Source organism: Marmota marmota, unplaced genomic scaffold, assembly GCF_001458135.2.
Source record: "Marmota marmota marmota unplaced genomic scaffold, marMar, whole genome shotgun sequence".
Taxonomy (NCBI): Eukaryota; Metazoa; Chordata; class Mammalia; order Rodentia; family Sciuridae; genus Marmota; species Marmota marmota.
The window spans coordinates 19,106,273-19,124,223 of record NW_026000196.1 but is presented as its reverse complement, the minus strand read 5'-3'; the positions used below and the strand labels follow the sequence as shown (position 1 = coordinate 19,124,223).

Here is a 17,951-nt window from a genome sequence, read left to right as displayed (position 1 = left end):
TATGTTCCTTCCACTTATTTATTTATATGGAAGCCCAGTGTCTTGTGTTTCATATATGGAGGTCAAATATAACACTGAATAGTCTAAGTGAAACTTGACACATAACCTCACACTACACATAAAATTAATCAAACATAAATGTAAAATCTTTTAAAAGTTCTGAAAGAAAACTTAAAATTCTATGTTGAGGGTTAGACAAAATTTTCTAAGATATTATACTAAAAGTTACAATCCATGAAAGAAAAGTCATAAGCTGGACTTCATCAAAATCAACTCCCATTCTTGGACAATATTAAGAAAAGATTTGCAAATCACAAATTACACAATCAATGTGCATCTAGAATACATGAAGAGCTCTCAAAAATCAGAAAATAATCAATGAAATTTTTAAAATGGATAAAATCTGACCAGATACTAAACCAAAAAGAGGACATATTGATGGTGAATAAAAGATGTTTAACATCAAGAGTCATTAGAGAGATACAAATCAAAACCACAGTGAGACAGCCTAAAAGAATGGTCAAGATAAAAATTACTGACAAAACTAACAGCTGGTAAGACACAGAGCTGGATGGACCCTCAGCCTGCTGATAGAACTGCAAAATGGTACAAGAACTCTGGAAAACAGTTTAGCTGTTTCTTACAGGTTAATAACATCCACTTACCACATGAGCCAGTGATCCTGCTCCTAGATATTTAGCCAACTGAAATGAAAGCTTATGTTCACACAAAGGCTTGTATGCAAATGTTTAAATCTGCTTTATTTATCAACTCTAAAACCTGGAAACAAGCCAAGAGTTCCTTAATTAGGGAATGGATCAAGAAACTCTGGCATGGCTGTATATCACAAGAATACTTGGTAATCAAAAAGGACTGATACCTGCAACATGGTAAATGTATCTCAAATGCATTGCAAGTCTGTGGCAGTTTAGCCATAGATTTTAAGACTACATATTCTATGATTACATTTATAGGACACCTTCAAAAAGGCAAACTATAGGAACAGAAAAGACTTCACTGATGACCAGGAGCTGATTAGTCTACAAGGAGGAAGGAACTTCAGGGGCCAGGCAGAGAATGAGAAAATTGTTGTATAATTGTGGTAATGGTTATGACAGTATGGTTTATTAAAATTTGAAAAACTATATAATTTAAAAAGGGTTAGTTATGATATATAAATTATATACCTTAATAAAAAAGAAAGAAATGAAACAAAATCCACAAACATGGACTAAATCTATAAAGATGTTCAGTAAAACACTATGACAATGACTTAAATGGCAATAAAGATGGGTGATTAAACAAACCTCTTTCCATCTGTTGATGGGAGCACCTCCCTCCTTGATAGCACTGGGGATGGAACCCAGGGCTTTGCACATGCTGGGGAAGTGCTTCACCATTGAAATACATCCCCAGTTCCCATGTTTTCTGGGGAACAAACCATATGCAAATTGGTCCTAGTGAACATACACACACACATATACATACATGCTCATAGTGCTCTGAAGAGACAGTCTGCCTGCTTCTTTTTCCTACTCACTGGCTTTGACCTGAAGCCCTTCTGACCAGCAATGCCCACCCCACAGTACACACTGGCCACAGGGAACAGACTCTGAATGTGCAGCACCAGATCTGAGGCAGCAGCGAGTGACCTGTATGAAGAGGATTAATGTGTACAGGATTTAAGAGTAGGATTATAAAGTTTCATGAAACTAAATGTGGGCAAACAAACCAAACCAGAACATTACTTTAAAAAGTTTTATTCTGCAGATTTAGAAATTTGAGATTTTTAGTAACCGCAAAAGAAATTCAGTCACACCTAATGATTGATTAACAGAATGTAGTGGTGTATTATCTAAACAAAAATCGTGCTGATGTGCCATAATAAATTGTCTATTAGTAAAAAAATACACTTTAGGGCACAGCATTGTATCACAAATTACAGTAGGGATACTTTGCAAGAATTTAATCAAACTAGAGAATTCTGAGTAACTGTCTTTTAAATGCAGCACTTAAAAATGTAACAACTCTGTGCATTCTTTTTCTTAAAAAAATGACCTTGTATGTGTCATAGAAATGCTGCTTTATTGCTGCAGAGGTCAAAGTTCAAGGCTCAAGAGGTACAGGAGAGAATACAAAGGTAGCCTTTCTTAGAAATTCCGTTTTGTTTATGTATAAAAAAGGTAAAGTTTATAAAAGTTAATTTACAAACCAAGAACAAAAGTGGTATGCACGCATTTATGTACAAGCATCCTTAAAACATCAAAGTTTCAAATGCCAAAAGAACAGAAAACCACTGCGCCTTGTCAAAAAAAAAAAAAAAAGAAAAGAAAGAGGAAGAAAAAGAGAAAAAGGAAATTTCTAAATCATACCATACACCATTATTTTCTGCTAGGTGATTACACATTTCTGAAACCACCAAATTCACAATTTACTCAATCTTTTCCATGATACAGTATGTAGATGTGCACAAAAGCCATAAAAACTCAGTAATACATAGCAAGAACAATCTAAGAATTAAAAACATGAGGGTAAGGCATTCCTGCTGGTAAGTATTTCTGTGGTGATATGGTTAATTTATAGATCCAAAGAGGCCATGGAACCAGTCTCACATGCTTTGGTGTCCTCCCTAAGAAAAATGTGTTTTCATATACAATAAGTAATTGTCTTTATTTGACCCTCCCCCCTCCCCAAAGTTATAAATTCCCCTGCTGTACATTTCTGTTAAATCCACTACACTGGTTATATATTCCAGGTGCATTTAAAAAATGTGTGCATATTACCTCATGCATAATAAAATAAAATGTGTATACTAGGCCAGGGCCATAATAAAGTTTCAAACAGTATACTTTGGAAAGAACAGAACTGAAATGCACCCCCATTTACTGGCTGGTATTTTAACGGAAATCAGTATGTGAAGTTAAGCAGTGAATGTAAAAAAGTACAAAAATCATTACAAAACAAAATATCTTTGAACCTCTAGCCAATACCAACAGTTCTTCAATCATAAACATGCAGTCTGTAGCATGGTTTTAGACCATGGTTCAGGAGCATGCTCACTAATCTTCATAAGTTCCAACAAATGCTTAATACTAACAAATTGTAGTATCAATTCTAAGAAAAGTATAATACTTGATAGAGTGGTTCCATTTAAATTTAGTAAGTTCAACCCGGTTTCACATTATTTAATCAAATTCCTATATTTTAAGAATTAAAAATGGTCAATCAGGACAGAAACACAGTTTGCTCCAACAAGATAATTTGGATCTCCAGGAAGACACTTGTTTTGCCAGGTTTTAGGCTCACCTATGAGATAAAGAGAAATAAATGTTATTTATAGTTAGCTAAACTGTTACCCATAACACTTCACAATTATGGGCAAAAATAAATACATTTATATTTGATATAACTTTCTTCTATATCTTTAGCATATTGTATATATATTAAAACTCTTAAGTGCTACATGTTAATGCAGTGTTGCTGGCAACAAATAATTTGAAAGCTGTTTCAAATAACTTTTACCATTAAGTTCACTGGCCTTTTCAAATAATGAATGAAGTTATATGCCTAGGACAGATCCAGTTTGCCCCTGAGTCTACATAATTATTAAAAACGTCTTTCACTTTTAAAAGTTTGGAAAATAATTATATGATCATCCATGTGAGAAGACATCTGTTATGTTTGTTCATAGACCAAGAAATTAAACTCCTGCAGAATCTATCTCCTAAAGAACCTTTCTGCCTTACAAAATCAAATCAAAATAAAAACCAGCAAGACCGCCCCACCCAATTCTTGTTGTGCAACAAAATCATTTGTGGACCTTTAAAAACTCACTGTCTGTGTAGGTCTAGGGCAGGTAGTGAGCTTTTGAGCTTTTAATAAGCTCTTGGTGTTTTAAGATATGAAGCTAGCATTAAGAATCTCTGGGCAACAGGTATTAAATGTAAAGAAGGCCAAAACATCTGTATGTCTCTGTGGCATCCAAGATGACAGTCAAAACCACTGACTTTTGTTTCCCTTACAGCAATAACTTTCAACCAGAAGTAACTGGTTCTGTGTCCAAGGGACAATGTCTGAAGACTTTTTTTTTTTTTGCTTGATACAACTGGAATATAGTGGGGGGAGAGTCCAGAAGAGCCACCAAGTATCTGGTAGCAGACAGAACAGCCCCCACAACAAAAGATTATTTGGCCCAAATGTCAAGGGTACCAGTTGGGCATGTTTTCTATAGTAAGCTATACATCACCTAAGTAGTATTTAGAGTCAGTAACATCTTATGATAGGATCAGTGCTTTCTAAACAGTGATTTAACTTCAGATACAGATGGGCTTGTGTATTACTGGAAAGAGCAAACTGTTCAGGTGATCAGAGAATTATAACAACTCTAGACATAAACAAAAACATCTCATCTTTAGTCTTGAGTTTTTGTTAGGATTATGTTAGTAGTTAAAATCTATAGTGACTTCTTGAGGGAATATTTATAGCAGCAACACATTCTAAAGCCATTTAGGATTCATACAGTTATATTTATCTTCTGGGTAAACATACTCAAACTTAACAGAATAAGTAATCTAACACAACTTATGTTTTATCACATAAAATATTGGATATAACAAATGTGGAAATCATTAATCCTTAATATAGTATCTGGAAAAAGATCATTTAAAAAGCAAGTAATTATCTTAAAGATCCCATTCTAATTTGGTTTAGAGCAAAATCAGATCTCATGGTATACTATCTGGCTTTTGGAATATACATTTTAAATGCAGTTTCAACCTAGGCTAATAAAATGTTTAATGGAGTCCTTGAAGAAATAGATTTAATACCTGGCATGTTAAAAGTTATTTATTTTTTTCTAAAAGATGGAGTATTTATAAATGAGGAAAAATGCTACTTATATACAATTTTTTTGTTGTTGGGTTACTTTAAAATATGCTCCTACTATAATCTTTATTCCATAACCTCTATTTGATAAATCTACTAATTTATCAAAAATTCAGAAGCAAAACTTTAAATTCTTATTTCTCTATACTAGATTCTCATAGAGTGATGTACCAATAATAAAGACAGTTCCAACTGGTAACTGACTTAAATCACTTAAGGAAGTGAGAAAATGTGAAAATGCAAGAGAAACTTTGAAATTATGATCTTAAGAGCAAAAAGTCATTTAAAAAATAGAACTTTTAGAGTTTTACACTGAAAAACCATGGCCAAGTATGATCACAGTGGAAGATCTTTTCTCTTTTAAGTTTCTCTGGTATACATGTTTTTTAGATTAAAAAAAAATTAAAAATAGTAACCAAAAATAGAAATAATTACATGAAGGGACCAAATCATTTCAGTAAAATGATAAAAATTTGTTGACACTGATGATGCCTACAAGGCCACAGGAACAGAGGTAAAGATCTGCTAACATACAGCATGGGAGCATGATTAGCCCAGTTTTAATCAATGACAGTACCCAAAGCCCCCAGAGGACAGAGTGAAGACAGCATACCCGACGAAGAGTCGGATGATTTTAGAGCAAAAGACCAACCGTCAGGAGTCATAGACGCACAGTGTGGTAAGCGCAGTTCCACAGGCTTCAGGAACTTGAGGCCATGGGGCCCACACATCACTAAGGGACTCAGCAGAGTTTCACCTGGAGTCAAGGAAAGGGACAGGCAAGAGGTGAAATGAGGATCTTTCTTCTAGACACATAGTTTTCTCCTCACCCCACTTCTAACTATATACTATAGAGCCAAATGGGATTAGTTTTCTATAGCACTACTGACCCATAACAGAAGCCACAAATTTAATTCAAAATTTTCTCACAGCCAAATTAGAAAGTAAAAAGAAACAAGTCACACCAATTTTAATATTTTATCTAACTCAATAAAACTGAAACATCATTATTCCAAAATGTAATCAATACACTAACACTTTGAAATTGGTATTTTACATTTCTAACACCTTTCAATTCAAGATAGCTACATTTCAAGTGCCAAATATCCACTGTAGCTATTAGCTACCACATTCAACCATATAGGTCTACACTGCACAGCATATTCAAATGTACTTTCCACAAATGTCACTTTTATCTTCCATTTCTCAAGTCTGTTATAGACTTAGTTTAAGAAATTCATGCAAGACCAACATAATCAGTCCTATTGGTTTTTAAGACAAGCTATCCCAAAATTAGCATGTAGAATCAGATTTCAGTATTCTGGCAAAATATAAGAAAGTAAGCTAAGGTCAGTGTAGTCAGAGAAGTAAAGTACTGTTAAAAGACATAATACAGCTCATCATAATTTCACTCTGATAAGTCCAGGAAGATTGTGAAAACAGCAGCATTCCTAGTTCCTTAGGAAGCGCAGATACACTCTGATGTCTTCTAAAAATATTTCATTTATTCTACTGAGTGTTTACTAGTGCTAGCTTCTGGAGTGATGAGTAAGACAGCCCTGCCTCAACAGCATCTGTAATCAGGTGACAGGCAGGGCAAAGCCTTTCTGAGTGGGGCTCCTTAATCCATCTCCACAGATGAAAGGGTAGAATGGTTCAAAGACAAATTTGGTTAGGTCAGCCAAGACTGCCTGGCAGCCATGTGTGAGGGACATCTAGTGGCCTGTCACCTGCCAACACTTTGGATTTCATCATGAAAGTAAAGAATGCATTGTGGAAGGTCACTGTGGTTCCACTATGGACGACCCACCACATGTCCATGATGCTGCTCCCTTTCACAGAGCTCATTTGAGAGGTCCTCCCTGTTGGAAGGAACATGCTGTGGTTGGCCCAGAGTGAACAGAGAAGCTGCTAGCTTTTATCCCACAGGGCAACTTTAAAGTTACTAGAACTAAGCAGAAATATAAATAACATTTACCTAAATAACATTTACCTTTCTCTTTATCTAAAGGTGGGAGGATGCTATTGTCTCGGCAGACCTTGAAATAGATTTCTTGCTCAATTCCTTCGGGAATGGCTCCTTGTGGAATAATTATACTAACACCAGTTTCTATGGAACTCAACACCCCACCGTTGCTGTTAAATATGCCTCGGGCTGTGGCAACCACAGTATGACCATCTTCATCTTCATCTTCTTCCATAGCTGAAGGACTGAGAGTTCAGAAATAGCTAATAAGTAAATTCCTAATAACACACAGGAGTTTTCCCTTTATTAACTATTTAATAGGTGGTTTCATTTTATTTCTACATACGATCAAGAAGTTACTTTAACAAGATAAGTTTTTAGTCAAAGATTTTACCTAGAGAGATAATTAAGCATATTTTTTCTTAGAGAAATCAATTGTATTTCTGATAGCTAGTTGAGTTAGCATCATTACTGACTATGCAATATGAGTGTATAAAATCTGATATCTTGGCTTTTAATAAAAGAAGGACATTTCAATACCCATCAACGTATTACTTTTTAAAATTGATGGTTAGTCACAATTTAATTGGTAGCATTTTCTTTAATCTTCTTAGTCATACATGTAACTGTGGTGTTTACAGCTGAGAACATCTTAGATTTGATAAAGTCTCTCTAGGATTTTAAAGTGTGCAGATGCATGGCCCTTCCTGAGCATTCCCCTACCAAACAACCATACTATCAAAGCCAAGGCTTCCAAGGTTACAAAAGTAAAGTCCCTGGTATGGGTACATCCCAAAGATCCATGAAAGAGAAACTAGGTTAACTTAGTACAGAAGAATATCAAAGGTAAAAAAAAGATGTGGTATTAATGACTACTTAAAAAATGGAGTTTATCAAGACTTTCTGAAGTAAAGTTTTAATCCTGAACTTAAGGTGGGCAGAAAAATGGACCAATAACTTAGAAGCATATAAAGGGCAGCTGCAGCTTCATTCCAGCATGACTGGAGTGTGAGGGATGGAATCTTATGGCACAATTGCAAGATTAGCAGAGCCCACTGCCTGAGGTGGTAATACCATATAGTCCCTAAAAGTAGGAGTCCCCTGTGGCCCATCCCTGACAACCTGTGAGTTTGAAAACATAACTGGACTTAGGAGACTGATCTGATCTGATATGTGGCCAGATGGGTCTGGTCAGTCACTATGAGAAAACAGAATGCATCTGAGTGAGATTCTAGGTAGCTTCACTTTGTCTCATTTGCTCAACCATCTTATTAGTAACTGTTGTTTCATAATTGCAGTTTTTGGGGTTATTACATCTCTATTTTTCAGTATCCATGATGAACAAATAGAAGATGAGTAATACAGGTACTCATTTTTCTAAGATATTCTTCAAATATACCTCATCAGTAGAATTTAGGAGGTTACAGGAAACCATGGTCAGCTAAGAGTATGGGCTTTTAGGTCAGATGACCAGGGGCTGAATCGGGTTTACCTTGCCCTAGCTATGTGACCCTGGGCAAACTGTTTTCTGTCACAAATGGATAAATGACAATACCTACCAATCATACATGATTATTAGCTTTTTAATGTTATTAACATCTGATACCTCCCAGAGATACAGAATGATATTCAAAACAAGGACATTGTTTAGTTTATACGTAGAATTACAATTATCATTTCAAGTCCAAAATCACATAAACTATACTGAACTTAACATAGAATAAATCAAAGGGCTAATGTTTACACAAAGGCAAATAAGAATCTTACCTCACAGGAATAGCTTTAGGCACTGTGCTGATATTATTTATTTGATATTTAGGCTTATCTGCATGGATGGAGAAAGTTTCAACTCCACTGTCAAACTCAGGAGGCTGTGCTGAACTGTGTGCTTTCATAAGAGTTTTTGGAGAAGTGGGAGCTTTTGAAGACAAGTCAGGTTTATGTACAGTTTCACTTGGCAGAAGATTGTGATTGAATTTTGGACTTTCAAACTTGCGTTCAAATGGTCGGGCAGAACTTGTATATGGTTTTGGTGTGAATCGATTGTATGCTGGAGTGATCATTTTCTGAGTCTGCTCAGCTCCGTTAACTGGAGCTTTATCTGAAAAATTTTTCTGGGGATAGAAAGTAGTCTGAGCAGTCTCTTCTCGGTTTGGTGGTCTGAAAGTTGTTGGCTTACTTTGAGATGGAGGTGGGTCTGGTTTGGACACTAAAGAATTCTGAAAATCCAGTGATACTGAATTACCTGAAAAACAAACATGAAAACATTTTTTAAAATTTCCTGAAAAAAGTTTTAGTAGCCCTCTGATGTCTTGTCTAGCTCAGCTTGTCCTTGTGCTGGAGTAGAAGCCCAGGTCTGGGTAGTACACTCAGAGCTATTAGTGTACTCTGTTGCCTTGAATTCAGGGTCATGCTGTAAGGGTCCTGACCTCCAGAGACTAGTGTCTGAGCAACCCTCTTCCAATATCCACCACAAATTAGAAACAGAATGACAAATTTGATTCATTAAAAATTTCAGTAATGAATAGCTCACCATGACCAAAGTTAAAGAAAAGAGCCACATATTAGAAGATATTTACAAAGTATACACCTAATAAAGTACTAACATCTAAAACCTAGAAAAAATACCTATACATTTGTTTAAAAAAAAACAACACCACCCTCAACGAAACAGAAAAATGGGCAAAAAATGAAAGTGGCAACTAGAGTGCCCATTAACTGTACAGTAAGATACTTGACCTATTAGGAAAATGTAAAGCAAACCCCAAAATAAACCATTAAATACCACTTCACATCCATTGGAATGGTAAAACTGAGAAGTTCAATAATGCCAACTATTGATGAAGATGTAGAACAACAGGAATTGTATTGCTGGGGGCAGTGTAAAAAAAATACCAACGGAATTCTGTGAAATTAAGGATAAAATAGTACCAATGCTTTACACACTCTTCGATAAACAGAATATGGAAATGTAAAAATAATGTTTCTTTTATTAAATCAGCACAGCTTTGATACCCAAATCAGACAAGAACATTACAAGAAAATTATTAATCCAAATTCCTCATGATTATAGTAATATAATTTACCACATTAAGTGAATGAAGGAGAAAAATCATTTGACCATCTTAATACATGAGAAAAAGCATTTGAGAAAATGCTTTCAGCAATCTAGGACTAGAGGAAACTTCCTAACCATGATAAAGGACAGCTACAAAAAACCTACAGTAACATCATAAGGGTTAAACATTAAATCTTTTCTCCTTAAATCCATTATGTCTTGGCATCCCATATATAGGACACCGATAAAAATTTAAACCGAGCAACGAATATAACTGTTGCTCAATTTAAATTTTTATAGGTGTCCTACATGTAGGACCCTGGGACATAATAGGTTAAGATGGGCGAACCTGCGAAAGATGTCTGCTTTAAGCATTTCTATTCAACATTTCACATTTCAGGAGGTCCTGGCTGGTGCAATAAAGCAAGAAAAGAAAGAAAAGGCATAAAAGATGTGAAAATAAGAATTAAAACTATCTTTATCTGCAGATGTGATAGTGTGTGGAGAAAAATCTCAAAGTAGTATCAATTTAGAACTACATAAAATTTGTTGGTTGAAGACTTACATAACCTGAAATTTGATTCCTATGTAAATAACAAAGAAGTTTGTTGGCACTAGCAAAATGTCTGTCAACAGGAGAATGGATAAATACATTTGCTATATTCCTAAGGTATAAGATTACATAGCTATTTGAATGAATACATTGGATATATGTTATCTGCCTCGTTGAGAATTTTACCAAGAAATTAGAAAGACAAGGTGCTAGAGATAACATTTTATGGTTTTCTATGTCTACGTGTAAAAATGGAACATAACAATTTTTAGAAACCATTCTTCAAAAGTATAAAAATTTAGACACACTGGTAAATCTTCTTCCAGAAGATTTGAAGACTAGCATAAAATTAAGCTATGTTGCAACAAGATTAAGATCTGTTAAGCTAAAACACTTGTCCAATATAATGGTCACAGTCATAAAAACAGAAGATATACTTTTAAGAAAATCCTTAATGTTCACTGATCCTAGCCCAAAGATTATTTTTTAACATATAAACCACTTAGCTTAGAGAATACAAGAATTTAATTTTATAAGTTATCACTATATTATAATAATAATGTCAACTTGTGAACTTCCTACCTTCACCATGTGATCCCTTAGAATGTATGTGAAGAGAAGAGCTGGTGACAGGCTGAGCTGGCTGGGTGTACTGTGAGGGCAATGGAGGAGGAGGAGGGGTGGCCTGGATTGGGTCATAGCGTTTCTCACCAAATGATCTATCCACAGCATCAGCTTCTGGTTTTCCCCTATTAGGAAAAAAAAAAAAAAAAGAAAGAAAGAAAATACCAACCCCTGAATATGGACTCATTTACAAAACAAGTTCTCATTCTTCCAAATATCCCTAAACTAGGGAGAAAAAAAAAAATTCCAAAAATTTCACAATTTTTTTCTCATGAGTATGGATAGTTATTCTATCAAAATATACAAACAAATTCAACAATTCATCAGCACGAGAAATGTGAAGACAGCACAGATACTTAATAATATTAGTAAAACATCAAGAAAATAGCAACCAAAAGGTGGATTAAGTTTTGGGTATAATTTTTAATAATTGCAGCATTTACAAAACAATAATGGTTGGTAGGTTTAAGGAAGTCTTACAAGTATTTTATAAAATACACCTTGATACAAGTCTTCCTTAGACCCATTTCTGAGTCCTTTATAGACTCACTTCCGATTTTATATCTTAAGGTTTTAAAGTCTTGGAGTCCGGTATACTTATATCATCATAAATGATGATGCCAGACACCAGAGATTGGCAAATTTACTCACTGAGGTGCCAAACAAGTTTTTGGCTTTTTGGGGATATGGCCTCTGTAACAACTATTCAGCTTTGACATTTTAGCAGCCACAGACAATAAGTCAATGAATGGGCATAGCTGTGTTCCAGGAACACCAAAAAACTGAACGTCTCTTACTTTAAAATCTCCCCTTGATTGACCAGATAATTTTGTTGTTGTTACTGACTGCTAAAGCAGCAGATATTACTTTATTTTGTGAAGCTCATTTAAGTCAAATTGTGATACATATTTTATTTGTTTCAGATTGCCAATTGTTAATATATAACACACAAAATTCAAACAAAAGAAAACTTCTAAATAGACCCATAATTGCAACATTGTCATCTAAACCTTACTGCAGAGTGCCAAAGCTGCACTGGCTTTATGTGCACAAACAATAACATATACATTTCAAATACATACTTATTTTAATAGAAGACTTTTGTGAAGATAGCTAGCCTTATGATTAGCTTTAAAACTATGCTGTCATTTTGAACTTTCATGCATTTAGACTAAACATTTGGAGATGCCACTAAGATCTGGAAGTGCACATAATGCCAGTGACACAGTGAGGGACACCTCAAGTAACAACCTCACATTAATGCCAGTCTTACCACTTGACGTTCCTTTTCAAGTAGTCATAGCTAGTGTAAGAGCCAAGAAATCTAGGTGATGGCAAAGCAAGCGCAATAGAAAAATGAAAGAAAATGGTCAATCTAACTAAGTAAATTTGCAGCAAATGGAACTCAAATGTCATGTCAAAATATTAACCAACATCCACCATGTCAATGTCAGCATAATTTGGTTCATAAAAGAAAATTATCACTGTCATTTAGGAAATTACCAATATATTAATATACAGTAACCTGTACCCTGCCTGCCTACCCTCCACATATTTTAATTAGGGTTGCCAGTGAAAAGCAATTAATGTTTTTGAGCGCCACTCTCCTTCACCTTCTGCTGCAGTTGCTAATGGTGAGCAAAGAAATGAACCAAGTTGGGGATGAAGCTCAACAGTAGAGCACTTGCCTAGCATGTGATAGGCCCTTGGTTCCATTCCCAGTACTACACCACACACACATGCACGTACACACACACACACACACACACACACACACACACACAAGGATAAAAGAACCAAATGAAGAACCAGTAACCAGGGATAATCAGTAGATTCTGAATATGTAAGAGTGAAATGTTTGAAAAAAGACAAGGCCTGGTCAGAAGAAATTCTCCAAGTACAGACACATGAAAAAGTGATAACGTGACAGTTATACTAGTTCCCTAGCAGGGTAATAATAAATCAGTAAAAGGAAACATGCATACCTTCGAATCACGACTATGATTAACACACATACATTATACATTCTAGTAAGATTTCATTAATCTCAAGTGGCAAGCTAAGCCCTGTGATGGGTGGATCCAAAGCTTCCATGCTTACTTCTACAGTCTCTCATTTAATGTTCATATGATACAAAAACAATTTGCCATCAATCTCTAATACACTTAAGTTTTTGTGGTACTGGGTATTGAACCCAGGGCCTCCTACATGGCTAGGCAAGTGCTCTACCACTGAGATACATCACCAGTCCTACATTTAGTTCTCTGAAAAGCAAAACAGATGTTATTTTTCTTTCAAAGGCAATAAATATATCCTTGACCAGCAGCAAACACTGATTCTTCCCCCAGAGCTGTGTTAAGGAAAAGTTGGGTGGCTGATGCACCTACTACTTTGTGTCCTATGTTGAACTTCATTCACTTGACAAATAATTACCAACCCTCTACTGTATATCAGGCAGTATTCTAGACTCTGTCTGAAAGTTACATATCACAAATAAGCTATTAAGTCTTTCTAGAAAGCCAAAATAATCCAAAATCAAGTATGCCTTTCAACTGGGCATGGTAGCACACATTACAACCCAGCTACTAGGAAGGTTGAGGCAGAATGATCACCAAGTTCCAGGCCAGCCATGGGAACACAGCAAAACTGTCTATTAAAAAAGTGTCTGGGGACATAGTTTAGTAGTACAGCACCCCTGGGTTCAATCCCTAATACTGGTGGTGGTATAGTGGTGTGGGAGAGTGTTTTTCATTTAATTCCCTAGCAAAACTTTTACTTACTTCTTATAGCTAAATGTATTCTTTTAAGGTCATATCTGTTCATCAAACATGCAAAAGGATAAATAAAATAATTAAACTACATTGCTGGGCCCTTTTCTGACAGGAACGGAATGATATGAGTCTCATGGTGTATGTAAAAATAATTACTGTAGGATATATCCTTCTACCTTGCCAAAGGTGAGCTCATATGAGTCTTAATACTCTATCTAAATGTTACTGGGCACCTGTATAGTTTGTGCTGGGGGAATGTATGATAATGTCTTACATCAATCCCCACTATAGCACTCAGTATGCATCTGTATTTCTCATAAACTGTTTTCTTCTACATGCATAAAGATTTAAATAGTTGGAAAAAGAAAGTCTTCACTTCAAATAATGTATGAAGACAATTAAAATTGGTTTTTAATGTTTGAGGTTTAAAAGTATATTCTAAAAGAATTTTCAGTCAATAGTAAATGACAAATGAAACATGGGTTGATACTACCCCAAACATTTGGGTAAATAAAAATCTAGGTGCTTTTCATCTTTGACACAAAACTGAAATGGCTGATGACTTCTGATGTGTCAACTTCTTTACGCTACACACTATAGTCCCAGTTATTCAAACAATCATGCAGGTGCTGTTGTAAAGGGACCTTTTGGTTATAATGCCTCTCATCAGCTGATGTTAAGTTCATCAGAAGGAAATGATGTGTGTGAGCCTGACATAATCAGACAGAGGTCACAGGTCTTCCCTGAGCTCAAATACTTCCCAGCAGCTGGTTTGAGGATATGAACCCACTGGTGCCCATGAGGCTTTATACCCAACTCTCTGCACCAGACCCTATGAATTAGGCTGCAACCAGAAAAAAAAAAAAAAAATACCAGCAGGAGACACAAACATACCAGGAGGGAACAGATAGGGAAAAAAAAGTCTATAAAAAAAAGTGTCTGGGGACACAGCTTAGTAGTACAGCACCCAAAGTGAAGAAACTTGGGGATCAGTCCCAGCTCTGCTCTATCATTTCACTTCATTTAACCTTGGTTTCCTTGTCTATAAAACTGGACCAGAAATCTGTAGTCCCCTCAAGCTTCAACAATGAAAAAGACAAGTTTTTTTCTTGCTTGGATAAATAAAACCAGAACAAACAATCTAGTATTTCCCTCCAGTGTTCCCTTCATAGCTCTATTTTCATATTTAAAAAGTAAGAAAAAGAATCATCAGTGAATGTATTAAAAAAAAAAAACAAAAAAACCAGATTTTACCTAAAAATCAGGATCTTTACAGTTTACTCTCCTTCCTCAAAAACTCTTGATTTTGGCATGTTTTCTAAAGCAAAATATATATATATATATATATATATATATATATAAATCTGATATCAGAGATTAAGAACACACATTTAGCACTAGAACATATGTATAATAAGGAACTCCTAAGTCTAAGAAAACCATGTATTATGTGAAACTACTTTCTTAAAAAAATATATTGAACTTCATGTTAATAATTGCGTTTTACACAATTGAACCTTTATATTTCATCTAGTTTAAAAAGTTGTCTTAGGTGAAATTACTTACTTAGAAGAATAACCAGAAAAATTTGGTTGATTCTGAGAATGAACTGATTTTGCAGGCTCTGAGAGATGGCTGGCAGGAATGTGTGCAGAAGGTTTGTTCTCAAAACTTCTTCGGTCAAAGTATGAGAGCTGTTTTCGATAGTATTCTTCATCTTCCTCCGGATCATAATGATTTGATCGGACAATATCTTCAGGTGGTTTCTGTTGAGGTTTTTGAGGTTCTGGGATCCTGGCAATGAATAAAACAACTTTTTAGACTGACTACTGTGATTTTTGGAATCTGTACAGTCAAAAATGGATATTTGAAGCCATATGTGGTAGTGCACACCTGTAATATCAGCAATTAGGGAGACTGAGGAAGAAACTTGCAATCCTCCTGCCTCAGCTTCCTGAGTGTCAGGGATTACAGGGGCATGTCACAGAGCCCTGCCTTAGCACCTCTCTTTAAAATGCAGAAAACAATAGTGTGGCCTCATTGTGCTGATATAATTATTAGCACAATGGCAAGAACATTATGCATGCTCACTAAATGATTACTTGTAGTGACTTAAACCAATCTGAAATTGCCAAACATAACATAATTAGGGCTTTAAATTTTTTATTAACCATTTGCTGAAAAAAAAAATCTCTTTTCAAAAGATTTACTTCTTGAAGGTACACATTATCTGCTCCTTCCTTAGGATCAGTATTCTGATTAGGAGAGTCGGCAGTTTTTATTTAAGAAGAAATCCTCTCTTTTTTACAACTCTCCTCTGCTAACACAGAAGACTTTCTCACTAATTAAGAGTAAATTCCTGGTCAGTTCTATGTATAAACGCCACAAAGTGCACCCACCTGTAAAGAGTTTTGTCATGTTCACTGAATTGATTCTGAGAAGTGGCTTTAGGACCAGTAATGGAAGCACTTGGAGGTTTAGATGCTACTTCTGGAGGCTGCAAAAACAAACAAGATCGTTACCAAGCAGGGTTCCTTTAGGAGGGAGGGCACAGCTAAGAAGCATTCTAAACTGCTATGCACTCTCTGTGCCTATGCATTCAAGGCATACAGAAACACGTTTACCTTAAAGTTGGCAGTGTCATTCGTATCCTTTTTGTTCTCCAATGATGCAGATCTTTTGTTTTCAAACATTTTAACTCTGGTGAGCACAGATTGTGGTTTCATTGCTGGGTCTTCCTCTTCTTCAGTAAGATTTGGGGGAGGAGGCAGTGGTTTAGTAGTTGAAGGCAGAACTTCTGGTTTATGTTGAGATGAAGGTATTAGAGGAGGAACAACTGCAGCACCATGGAGAGGCTCATAATGGCCTGCTTTGGAGGTAAATCCTTGTGATGGTACTTGCTCATAACTTCGTGGGTACTGATCAAAATACTGCTTGGGATCAGAAGACTTAGGACCAGCTGAAGGATAGGGCTGTGCTTCTGGTCTGTATCTGTTATGCATGTCATATCCAGGAGCTGGTTGTTCTTCATGTCGTAGGGAGGAGGTTCTAGGTGGCTGTTCATATCGTGGTCTACTGTCATAGGACAGAGGGGCTGGCTCTTCAAAACGTGGAAAATACCCTCGTTCTGAGGACTCTTCAGGATGCTGTCTGGAGTCAAGGTCTCGAGGGTGCTGATTATCAAAAGAAGGTCGAGGCTGGTAGGACTGTTTGTCATCATAATATGACCATTGTTCTTCATATGCAGGAATTCGATCCTCATATCGTAGGCGATGGTCATAGTTTCGAGAAAACTGGTCTGTATAGCTTGAGGAGTCGTATCTGTATGTGGGCTGCTCAAGATCTCTGCTGGCTTGTTTTTCCACATAGGGAACTTGAGCTTCATAGGTCATGTTTGGCTCTTTGTCTGGCCTCTGGCCTGTGTGACCAACAGTTGGTTGTTTCAAAACATGATTCTGTCTCATCATTTCCTCAGGATATGGATCCTTTCTATATACCTGTACAAAAATTTCACATTTAAGGACAAAGTTTTGTTTTTATTCTAGTATATTTTTATTAAACTATGATTGAATATTAAACTATGATTTTAATACATGAAAATGGTATGTTTACCATTTATTACCAAGATAGACAAATTAGTAAAAAAAAAAAAAGCTAGTTTAAGTGAAAGCTCAAAATTTATAGTGCGGGTAGGGACTTTTAGGTTTTAGCATGTATTAAATGAAAAGTGAGTTAAAGATAATTATTAAATTTAGTAGAAAATTAATGCACTCAACTACTGATTCCACTTGATTCTGACACTGAAAATCAGGAAAATTTATGGACACCATGATTTATATGAACTTAGAAATGCTTGGATACGTCTCAACTACATATTAAGAAATTCTGGAAAATACTAAAAACCAAAAATGAAAAAAAAATATTAAGAGCAAATCTTTAAAAGGCCTTTTCTCAAATAATCAGTATACCACCAGAAGCCATGCAAACTACAAAACTGAAATGATTTGTACCGATTTGAAAGCACCAGAGTGTATAAGCCCACAGTAAAAAAAGCAAAAGGAAAACTTAAAGGGCAAAGCAAAAATGATCATGTGC

At 35.6% G+C, this 17,951-nt stretch overlaps 1 protein-coding gene across 10 annotated transcripts in view; it reads right to left on the bottom strand.

The window, feature by feature from the left end:
* Positions 1-1,744: 1,744 nt before the first annotated feature.
* Tjp1 (tight junction protein 1) overlaps positions 1,745-17,951 on the bottom strand; it is a 214,513-nt gene continuing 198,306 nt past the window's right edge. For 3 of the 10 annotated variants that reach the window (XM_048790372.1, XM_048790378.1, XM_048790377.1), the window contains 9 exons: positions 16,481-17,353; positions 16,256-16,353; positions 15,423-15,650; positions 12,359-12,409; positions 11,044-11,210; positions 8,618-9,095; positions 6,878-7,095; positions 5,498-5,641; positions 1,745-3,306 (listed from right to left, as the gene is read on the bottom strand). In XM_048790372.1, the coding sequence (XP_048646329.1) occupies positions 3,212-3,306; positions 5,498-5,641; positions 6,878-7,095; positions 8,618-9,095; positions 11,044-11,210; positions 12,359-12,409; positions 15,423-15,650; positions 16,256-16,353; positions 16,481-17,353 (2,352 nt within the window). In that variant the 3' untranslated portion in view covers positions 1,745-3,211. The remainder of the gene's footprint in view (positions 3,307-5,497; positions 5,642-6,877; positions 7,096-8,617; positions 9,096-11,043; positions 11,211-12,358; positions 12,410-15,422; positions 15,651-16,255; positions 16,354-16,480; positions 17,354-17,951) is intronic. The other 7 variants (XM_015493141.2, XM_048790379.1, XM_048790376.1 and 4 more) reach the window with 5 other exon arrangements.